The sequence below is a fragment of the Lycorma delicatula genome, chromosome 1 (assembly GCF_047948215.1).
Source record: "Lycorma delicatula isolate Av1 chromosome 1, ASM4794821v1, whole genome shotgun sequence".
Taxonomy (NCBI): domain Eukaryota; kingdom Metazoa; phylum Arthropoda; class Insecta; order Hemiptera; family Fulgoridae; genus Lycorma; species Lycorma delicatula.
In genome coordinates, this window is record NC_134455.1 from 207,767,419 (window position 1) to 207,779,653 (window position 12,235).

A 12,235-nucleotide genomic window follows, 5' to 3' on the forward strand; every position below is an offset into this window, starting at 1 on the left:
TAGAAGGCCAAGCATGTTGACTTGTTAAACAGATCATGACTGTTATTAAGAGAAAAGTCAGTATTAATAATATCATATCATAATATAATATCATATCAAAAATTTTGATATGATATTATTATTAAATATCATTAAATTAAGGTGAACTTTCCACCAAGCATCTTGAAGCAGTGTTTAATATAAACACAGAATCCTCCTCCTCATTTATGAGCAGGATTGATGTGAAACAAGCTATATGTTAATGATGCAATGCTGTCAATGATGTCTGCATTAATTCATGATTTGGTTATCAGTATAACAGTTGGTTTTATTAATTGGACTGTAACCAGAAGTTCATTGAATTTAGTGCAAAGAGAAAAGATATCAGTATAGGAAAACATAAAATCTATAGTAACTTCCCTGTTAAACCTACTTACTTTTTTTGATTGAGATACAATACGAAGAGTAAAAACTTAAAAATAATTAAAATTCTATTTGCTGCTATCCAACTGAGCCTACAACTGTTGTTGTATGCAAGATATTGTCAAAGAAAATAAAAGGTGTAAGAGAGTTGGTTATAGGAATATGAAGTGTGATTGGAAAGTTTTAAACACGTGCCACCACTGATCAACAGGATCGGGGTAGATCTGCCCGTGGGTGTGGAAAGGGGAAGCTTGTTTTGTCACTGAAATGTCCTGAAAGGATCACTGCGATATCTTTGTTCAGTAGAGAGTGGCATCCTGGTAAGTGAAGATGTGTTTTTCGTTCTTGGCGGATCATTGATTTTGCAAAGTGGATGAAAAACAGAACAATGAGTTTAAGACAAATTTTGTCTAAAAACCAGGAAATAAGCTTCAGAGACTTATGAACTTTTCAAGGATAAATGTCTGATGTAAAAGTCAAATGTTTTTATCTGTTTTTTCAACAGATTCAAAGACTGTCGTGAATCAGGCTAAGATGATCCCTAGTCTGCTTTCCTCTTCAAAAATAAAAAAAAAAAAAAACTGTGAAAGTTTGTGTGTATCAGTGCGCTCTGACCATAAACTTAAAATTAGGGAGATAACTGATGAATTAAGTTTCTATACAGTTCAGCCAATTTTAACTGAAGATTGGAACATGCGTCCAGTGTCTGAGAAATTCATTTCTAAATTGTTACCAAACCAGCAGAACACACTGACTTAAAGGGTCCCAAGAACTGATTAATTAGACCAAAGCTAACGCAGATTTATTAATAGGATAATTACAGGCGACAAATCATGGGTTAACAGGTATGACCCAGAAACAAAGGGACAATACTCACAGGAAGAGTCCAAGTTTGCCACAACTGAAAAAGTCTGTCGAATGTGAAGACAATGTTGGTGGTATTCTTTGATTATTCTAAAAGTATCCTGCATCTTGAATTTAACCTTAGGGGGCAGAAAGTCAACCAGGCATACTAAGAAAGTGTTCTTCAGTGTTCACCAGAGTACAGGCCACATTTTTGTGGCCTGTACTCTGGTGAGACAAGAATGGGTCCTCCACCACCACAACATACTGGCTCATCAAACTTTTTAGCCAAATTTCAAATTCCTGTGCTTCCTCAACCTCCCTATCCCCTGATTTAGCCCCTGCTGACTACCTGTTTCCTAAATTGAAATTTTTTCTGAAAGGGAACCAATTGACTTTAAGACATCCAGGCAAATAAGAGGGTTCTTACATTATTAAACACGAAAATTTCTAGGAATGCTTCCAAATTAAAACACTGTTGGAATCTGTGTGTTCAGTCAGAAGGGGTCTACTTTGAAGGAGATCAATCACAATAGCCTGTACCATTTTGAAATTACAAGTCCAGTTTTAAAGCTTTCCAATCACATCTTGCATTACAGAAAATGTGGCCCAAGTTCATAGGAGAATAAAATGGTTTTGTGAATAGTTTGATTGTTGAAATGTAAGGTTCAGAAGTTTGCGGTATGAGTAACTTGAAGGTAATAATATTGCTCAGGTATATTTTTAGAAATGTTTATTACTAATGAATAAAACCAACCCCGAATTAGATATATGTGTTAACTATCATATACTGTGTATCAAAGTCTTATTAAAATAGAAATCCTACTCCTACTATTTTTTTTACACATTAATCTGATCTCATGTTTATTTTGGATAAAATTAAATGGTCAAAAGTAGGTCATAATAATTTTGATAATATATATGGTTGATGTGAGCAGATAGAGAATGCTAGGCTTAATGGCAGAAAAATTTTTCTGAAACAAGTTAGTTTAGGGAATATATATCATACGGTTACATGTGTGAACGTTGAAAGTGTTATCAAATTTAAATTATTGTTACTAATTAATAATATTTAGAAACAATATAATGGTCAAAGTTCTGATGGGTTACAGGTTTATTATAAAGTAAGCAAACTTGTCGGGCTGGGTTTTCTGGGTAATTTTGGTTTGTTTAATGTAAATAAAAATGTTATAAGAAATGTTTGTCACTGAAATGGTATACAAGAAATATTTTTAGATTGAAATCATTTATTGTAAAAGGATGCTTATTTGTAAAACAAGCAACTTTAATTGCATATATTTAATATCTGCAGATAAATAAAATTGTACTTATCTAACTAATTGAACAATGCTCAAGCAAGATACAGTGGGAATTACATTTTATTCACTAGCTGATTTATCTTTTATAATTTTCTTTAGAACCTAATAATACTTACTATTCATATTTGAGTTCATTGGCAACTTCTGCTGCTGTTGCTGTGTTGTTTGTATGCTGACGGAAGAAGAAATGTTAACATTTTTTATGAAAACAGGCATAGGTACTTGGATCAGATGATTTAAAAAAGTTGCTGTACGATTAATTAGAAGTTTACAAGCTTGACTACAGCATCGTAACACCTCCATGTTATTTGATAACCAATCAAAACATACCTGTAACATATCAAAACAGCAAATTGTGAGAAAAATCTTTTATTCAAGGAGCTAAATAAATTGTTTTCAGGACTTCAAATTGTTTGTTGTTCAAAACTGTTTTAATAATCAAGATAGATAAGTTACTTTGAAATAAATAATTCTATTAAATACGAATTAAACTTATGATATTTGTCAAAAAATCTATTTTAAATTATAAACTAGAAAAAAATTCTTTTTTTCTAGTCAAAGTCTACCTCTACAGTTTATTTAAGTGAACTAAAGAAGATGAACTTCATACAGTGGCAAATCTGGTGAACAGGCTGAGTATAGTGGGACTTATTAGTTATTTAATTCATGTTTGCTATGTTGTTAGGCTAAGTGTAAACAAACATGATCAATGCAACTGAATTGTACGTTAACTCTGCCTTTCTCAATGATTGCAAATTTTTAATAACATTTACAGAGTTTGTATTGGTTGTTTCTTTAACCCCTTATCGGTTTTTGATGAAATAACTCGTCATCCACTTTTTTGCTGAAAAGTGCCTCTGACGAATGTAATTTTGAATTGATCTGTTTTATTCTGTTTATTTGACACGTTACTGCCAAGTGTGCTCAGGTATATATTTTTAAATTTATATTTAAAAATAATGCATCTTTTTTTTAACTTTGAGACCACCATTAGGTATTGCTTCAGAGGATGAGATGAATGATTTGTAGCATGTGTGAAAATGCCATGCCTGACCGGAATTCGAACCCGGGATTTCTGAATAAAAGGCCAAGAAACTACCATCGTGCTACAGAGGCTGGAATTTTTACTCTAATTTAACGGTGAAGCGCTAATAGCATATCGGTTCTTTATTCTATATGTCTTGTTTCGTAAGCTTCTGAACAGCTGTTAACAAGCATTATTTTCGTTGTTTTGATCATTCCTTAAGTTGTACAAGTGCTAGTTTTATTATTTCTTTGTGTTATTGTTTACTTTTATAATTTTACTATTATTTTTGTAGAGTTTTCAGTCATACTTTTATTTCCAACTGTTTGTGTCTGTGAATGTATGTAAATAAGAAATAATACTTGTTTATTATAACCTAACTTTAGCAATTTTTTTTTGTGAGCAAATGTGTGTGTTTATCACGTATAAATGATATAATTGAACTTTTAAATCTTATTTTTTAAATTGCATGATAAGAAAAGTATATAAATAAATCCTTCATTTTTGACATATTTCATTGCACAGATTAAAAATATATAAAAAAAGAATGGGCAAAATGACAAATGTTTGGTAAAAACAAAAGGGGTAAATAATACAATTTTCTGCTACAATAAAGACCCGTTAAGGGACTAATAGTTGCTTTACTGTCATTTCATATCTACATCCTAAGAGAACATATACAGTAAAACAGCAGAAGTAGAGGTTCTTTTATATGTTGACAATTCATTATATTTTTTCTTCATATGTTTTGATATTTTACAGCGAATCCTGGTAACTTCAGTAAAAAACCATATGAATGATAATCTTCATTTTATTTTTTAATTGCGTGAATTTTTTGTTATAAACTACTATACACGGTTAAACTTGATGTAGGCTATTAGTATTCTTTTAGTGTTATCTGATATAAGAAAAAATGATATTTCAGTGTCTTTAAAAAGTTTATACCTTCGTACATTTATTTTTAAAAAACAAACTCATTTCTTTTTATCACAATTTTATTTTACTTATTTACAGTTTTATAATCAGTGAAGTTTTCAATAAAAATATTTTCCCATTTCTATATTAAGGAAACTATTATTTTGTAAATAAAAAAAACCCAAATTATTACATATTTGAAACAACCTACTAACAGGTACACTTATTTTTTATTGTTTTTTTTTTCATTTTTTTATAACTTAAAAATTTATTTACATGATTGTAATATTAAATAAAAACATTGAAACTGTAAAACTATTATTATGATGCTCCTAAACTTTCTTGATCTTTCAACCAGAAAATGATCACAAACTTGTTAATTGGATGGACTGGATTGATGAAAGTTCTTGTCTTTTCTTCATCTACTTAGAAGATGTAACAATTATTCAGGTTTTGCATAATACTAATTTTGGATTGTTATTAATAATTTTCTAATAAATATGCTGCTTTTTATTTGAAAGAGATCTATATTTACAAAATATTCAAAGAAGTAGCAATAAAAATAAAATATATTGAAATAAAAATATGGTCATATACATAGAAACTCAGAACTATAGCAGAAATACTGAAACATAAGCCTACCAATGTGAATTTTTCTGTTTCATTAAAGACATCTGATAGCACTTTTGAATTTTTTTAATTCTTTGAAATTCAGAATATGATAAGGCATCTCACAAACCAATCTCATGTCTTGAATGAATGAAATTGTACATGTTCAGATACTGGCAGTTGCCAGTCTCAGAACATGTTGATTGAATGAAAGAAAGTTGTATAAGAAACTGTATAAATCAAGTTGTATGAGTTTAAAACTGAGAGTAGTGATCAATGTTTATGAAGTTTACACATAAATGTTTTAAATTACATATCCAATCCAATTTTTGCATGTAATATAAGCAATTTATAACGTAGTTATGTTGTCAGATTTTGCTTGCGCATCCTAGATGAAATTGATAAAGTCAACTCTTTTGTATAAAAAAAAAAATTTAAGTGGCAGTCTTCCATATCTCTGTTACTTTTATTATCAGAATTGTTAGATTTAGGATACAGAAAACCCTCATGAAGTACAAGAACAATAACGAGAAAACATAAACTTCAATATGTAATGTGCATTGGCTGAAGTTGAAATGATCAGAGCATTCTTTTTTGCTACGTTTACAGTGACTACAGCAACATACCTTGACATTTTAAGAGTTATGTAATCTAAAAAATTGAATAACAACTAAACATTTCCTTCCAGAAAGGTATTACATTGATGGTTAATTGCTTAGGACTACACATACAACTGAATTGACCATGGTGGATAGATTCCTTGGCTACCTCAATCCCTTGCAATTACATTCCTGGATTTCTTTATTTGGGGGTTTGTCAAAGATGGGATGTATGTAACAAAGATTTGTGATATTGATAAACTAAATAGATGAATCAGTGAATTTTAGTAAAATAATTGCTGAAATGGTTATACAATACATGGCGTGAAATTAAATACTGTCTGTATGAACACATGGAGCTCATTTAGAAGTTACTTTAGGTGGTAAAATATTGTATAAATAAAAGTATTTAATAGGGCCTATTAAAAACAACACACATGAGTACTTTACTTTGTTTTCTTCTATTCTTTCAAAGAAAACCAGGGTTTCCCCAAATCCAATGCTTGGTGAATTTCAACTTGATGATCATGTCTTGTCATCCATGTCATCTCTTGAAACTGCCACAAAGAGATCAAAATTTCAAGATCAGAAAGCCATAATAAATGTAACCATGAATCAAGATGAATTCCATTCCTTATAAAAAGAAAAATAACACTAACATCAAAATCCCCAAAATTAATAATTAATAGAGAAGATAGAATTTCAAAATAAACTTAACACAACTACAAATTGGACGATGTCACTAAAAATTTAATTTAACTTGCCGAAGAAATTGCACCCTTAAACTTTCACAAAAAACACATGCCTGGTGGAACAAAGAATGTGAAAATGCAATTAAAGAAAGACTTCTAGCACGGAAAAAAAAGAACGCAAACAAACTCAAGAAAATCTAGAAAAGTACAAAAATTAAGAAAAATAGCAACCAAACATTAACAAAAATTAGAAGAAAACAAATAATGAAAATGGAAGAAAAATTCAAGAAAAACGATACAAGACTATTTTACAGGGCATTTAAGAATAAAATCAATGGTTACTTAGCTCCTTAGTTTTTACAAGAGAGTTTTTACTAGACTTGAACAACAAGGAAAATGAGATCCTGGCTGAATATTTAAAAGAAGTTATTAAACTGTGAAAAACCTAAAGAAAATCTGATCTTAAGCTTCACAAAACAATCCTGATTCTAATCCACCAGACAACAAAGAAATTAAAAATATGGTCAGCTCCCTCAACAAAGATGAAAAATTTCAGATTATTGGCTTGTCGCATTAATTCATTTATTAAATAAAAAAGGCACTAAAACTGATGTTAATAGCTATACAGGAATCTCATAAACACCTGTCATGTAAAAAATATTTTCCAAACTACTTCTTAACAAGAGATCGATTCAAAGCTTGGCAAATATAAAGATGGGTTCAAAATAAATAGATCTTGTACAGAACAAATCTTCAGCCTAAAAATGATATAAAAATATTACAACACAAGGCCAAAAGACATCTTTATTTCAGTCACTGATTTTCAAAAGGTTTACGATTCAGTAGAGTGAACCATATTTAACACATTAAGAATACAACGTTGACCAAAAAGTCATAATTTAATTAAACTCACTTTAACCAACACTGTCAAGTTTCTAGGTAAAATCAGTGAATCATTCCAAGTAAAATTCCAAGACAAGATGGTTTCACGAATGCTTTTCAACTTGGTTTTGGATAAAATAATGAAAACCATCTAGGAAAATAATGACAAATGCAGAAATAGGAACAAAGGATCAGAACGCAAAGATTGAATGTCTAGCTTTTGGCAATGACTCAGCACTCTTTGCAGAATCAGAATGAGCAGTTAACAAAATTACCAATTGAAAGAAGTAGCAGCTGAAAAAATAGGATTGAGATCTCCTCTTCACAGACAGAAATGATGACAAGTGCCAGTAAATATCCCAAAAATACAATAGAAACAAAGTATGGGAAAATTAAGATCACGGACTATTTTAAATATCTTGGAAAAATAATTATTAATGAACAGATAAACTAGTGACTGAGACCAAAAAAAAACAAATTAGAAAAACTAAACTTTTACACAAAAAGTATTTACAATTCAAAGAACCTTTTTATAAATGCAAAATTAAGGCATTTTAGCACAGTTATAACACCAGTAATATATTATATGGCATGGAAACTATAAACATAATTGGAATAGAAAATCTACTCAAAATAAAAAGAATTAACGGTCCAAGAAGAGCAAAAGGCCACAGATTGTGATCAAATAGAGATATACAATAAAATTGAAGACCTGGAAGTAACAATAAGAAAATGAACTATAATTCTACGGTTACCTGATCCAAATGAACCAATCAAGGCTAAACAAACACATTTTCAACAAACTCTGGAATTATAAAGGTTAAGGTGGTTATGTTAAACAGATAAAAGAGTTAAAAAAGTTCAACATAACAGAGAATGAGTGTCTATATCAGAAAGAATTAAATTTTTTAATTAATGGTTCCTGTAGGTGAAACTCCCTCTATGAATCATGAGACCTTACCGATGGTGAGGGGCTTGAGTGCTCAGTGATACAGAGTAGTTGGACCAAAGGTGCAATCATATCAAACAGGTATCTCTTGAAAGCCAGACTAAGGAATGATTCCTGAAAGAGGGCAGCAGCTCTTTCAGTACTTGTTAAGGGTATAGGTCAAGAGGACTTAAACGGCTATATCAACATCAATCTTCTGAGAACTCGCAGCTGAAAGTAATGGAAAACTAGCTATTTTTTCCAAGAAAATTTAGCTCTCTGCATTTTCATGTAACAACGATAAAGGCACCTTCCTTGGTAAAATATTTTGGAGGTTTACTAGTCCCCCATTCGGATCTTCGAGTGGGGACTACTAAGCAAGGGGTTGGACCGTGGAATGTTAGAAGTCTTAAAAAGGTTGGTAGGTTAGAAAATTTAAAGAGGCAAATGGATAGGTTAAATGTAGATGTAGTAGGAATTAGAGAGGTTTGGTGGGAAGAGGAAAATAACTTTTGGTTAGGTTAAAATCAAAAGTCATTTGATTTTATAATAATTAACTCAGCTTCAAATAAAGGGCAGGCAGGAGTAGGTTTTATAATGAACAAGAAGATATGGAAGAGAGTAGAGTATTTCAAAATGCATAGCGATAGAATCAGTGTAATAAGGATAAAATCAAAACCTAAGCCAACAATGATTGTTAACATCTATATTCCTACAAGTACCCATGATGATGATGTAGAGTGTATATACGAAGAAATCGACAAAGCACTTAAACATATAAAAGGGGATGAAAATTTAATAATAGTTGGAGATTGGAATGCAAGCATTGGAAAAGGCAAGGAAGGAAATATTGTGAGTGAATATGGGCTGGGCAAAAGGAATGAAAGAGGGGGCTGACTTACTGAGTTTTGCACGAAGTATAATTTAGTAACTGCCAACACCCAGTTTAAAAATCATAATAGAAGAATGTACACATGAAAAAAGCTGGGCGATAGTGCAAGGTATCAGATAGATTATATCATGATTAAACAAAGATTTAGACATCAACTCTCTGACTGCAAAGCTTATCCTGGAGGAAATATTGATAGCGGCCATAATTTAGTGATAATGAAATATAGATTGGGGTTTAAAAACCTGAAGAAAAGGTATCAGATGAATTGGTGAAATTTAGAGAAGCTTGAGGAAGAGGAAGTAAAGAAGATTTTTAAGGAGGACATCGCAAGAGGTCTGAGTAAAAAAGGTAAGGTAGAAAATGGAGAAGAAATATGGGAGAATGTTAAAAAGGAAATTCTTAAATCAGCAAAAGTAAACTTAGGTTCAACTTAGAACTGGTAGTAAACCTTGGATATCAAAGGATATATTGGAGCTGATTAATGAACATAGAAAGTATAAGAATGCTAGTGATCAAGAAGGTAAAAGGAACTATTGAAAATTAAGAAATACTATAAACAAGTGAAAATTAGTGAAAGTAAAGTGTTCAGAAGTGGAGAGAGAAATGATCACTGGTAAAATAGAGAGCATAAAGGAAAGTTAAAGAGAATTTTGTGGGTCATTTCTACAGTGGGTCATTTCAAACTAGTGACTGAGACCAAAAAAAAAACAAATTAGAAAAACTAAACTTTTACACAAAAAATATTTACAATTCAAAGAACCTTTTTATAAATGCAAAATTAAGGCATTTTAGCACAGTTATAACACCAGTAATATATTATACGGCATGGAAACTATAAACATAATTGGTCATTACGTATGTTCTATATATCTGTTAAACAGAGATGTACACTGATTTATAATACGAAAGGAAAGGTTGATAGCTGGGTGTAATATATTGAAGTGTTATATGAAGGAAATGAATTAGAAACTGTTGTTATATATAGAGGAAGAAGAAGAGATTGAAGAGGATGAAAAGGGAGATACAATATGGAGATCTGAATTTTATGAGAGCATTAAAAGATTTGAATGGCAGAATGACTCATGGGATAGACAGGATACCTGAAGAATTACTGTGCAGTGCTGGTGAGGAAGCGATAGATTATTCAAACTGGTGTGTAATATTTACAAAAAAGGGGAAGTTCTGTTAGACTTCAAAAAGAGTGTTATTATCATGATACCAAAGAAACCAGGAGCAGATAAATGTGAAGAATACAGAACAATTAGCTTAACTACTCATGCATAAAAAATCTTAACTAGAATTCTGTACAGAAGAATTGAGAGGAGAGTGGAAGAAGTGTTAGAAGACCAATTTAGTTTCAGGAAAAGTATAGGGACAAGGGAATTTTAGCATTCGAATTAATAGTAGAAGGAAGAAGAAACAAACTAACATATTTGACATTTGTAGACTTAAAAAAGGCATTTGGTAACTTACACTGGAATAAAGTGTTCGCATTTAAAAAAATTTAGGATTCAAGTATAGAGATAGAAGAACAATTGCTAACATTTACAGGAACATAACTGCAACAATAATAATCGAAGAACATAAGAAAGAAACCGAAATAAAGAAGGGAGTCCGACAAGGAAGTTCCCTATCTCCATTGATGTTAAAGAACAATTTAGATCTGGAGTAACAGTGCAAGGTGAAAAGATATAGATGTTACGATTTGCCAATTATATAGTATTTCTTGCTGAGCGTAAAAAAGATTTAAAGAAACAGCGAATGGCATGGATAAGGTTCTATGCAAGAACTACTGTATAAAAATAAACAAGAACAAAAAGAAAGTAATCCAAATGTAGTAGAAATAATGTAGTTGGACCATTGAATATAAAAATAGGAAGAGAAAAGATTACGGAGGTAGAAGAATGTTGTTATTTAGGAAGTAGAATTACTAAAGATGGACGAAGCCGGAGCGATATAAAATCTGAATAGCATAGGCGAAATAAGCTTTCAGTCAAAATTATAATTTTACTTACACCAAAAATTAATTTAAAAGCCAGGAAAACATTTTTGAAAGCATATGTTTGGAGTGTAGCTTTATATGGAAGTGAAACTTGGACGATTGAAGTACCCGAGAAGAAAAAATTAGCTTTTGAAATGTGGTGCTATATGAGAATGTTAAAAATCAAATGGATGGATAAAGTGTCGAAGAGGTGTTGCAACAAACTGATGAAGAGAGAAGCATTTGGAAAAATATAGTTTAAAGAAGAGACAGACTTGTAGGCCACATATTAAGACATCCTGGAATAGTTGCTTTAATATTGGAGGGACATGTAGATGGGAAAATTGTACAGGTAAGCAACATTTGGAATATTAAAACAAATTGTTAGGGATGTTGATTGTAAGGGATATACCAAATGAAACAACTGGAACTAGGTAGGGAATCTTGAAGAGCTGCATCAAACCAGTCAAATAATTGAAAACAAAAAAAAAGTAGGTAAAAAAAGAAAAAACTCAACAAAGGATGGACTAAATAAAGAACTAAACAGTCCAAAATAATGAACTTCTGGAAGAAAAAGGAAACTACATGAAATGATATTTACGTGCTCCTTGAAGGTCTATCTGCAGAGAAAAACATCCTAAAAATCATTCATATACAAGAAAAACATTTTTAAGTGTCAGTATATCACACATAATTCACTTTTTCAGTGAAGAAAGGCCAGGTTTTGACTATGTTTCATATTGAAAAAGTTAAGATTAAACCAGAACCATAAAAAGCTTAAGTAATGAAGTTAAAAAAAAAAAAACTGTTAAAAACTTGAATTTAATAAACTTTTTTAAAAATAAATTTGAAATACATAAAAAAATTAAAATGTTTTAATTATCTATTCAATCTCAAATGCAGGTTCAGGGCTTTTGTACATAGTACATGTAAGTAAAACAAGTAATGTTATTGCTGTGATTAGTGGCAGTAATGGTCAAATCAAGTCTTGTCCCATCCAATACAATTTTAATTTTTTTTGATGTCGTAAAATTATTGCTTTAAAAACTATCATACACAGTATATAATATAATATCAGTATACATTATATACTGATATTATATCTTAACTATTATATATATATATATAACAAGTTTCTGTCTTCAGTAA

At 30.7% G+C, this 12,235-nt stretch overlaps 1 protein-coding gene across 1 annotated transcript in view; it reads right to left on the minus strand.

The window, feature by feature from the left end:
• The window catches only part of Smg5 (Smg5 nonsense mediated mRNA decay factor), a 126,174-nt gene that overhangs the window by 59,115 nt on the left and 54,824 nt on the right, over nucleotides 1-12,235 (minus strand). The window contains exon 10 of the mRNA XM_075371220.1: nucleotides 2,681-2,894. Within this exon, the coding sequence (XP_075227335.1) occupies nucleotides 2,681-2,894 (214 nt within the window). The remainder of the gene's footprint in view (nucleotides 1-2,680; nucleotides 2,895-12,235) is intronic.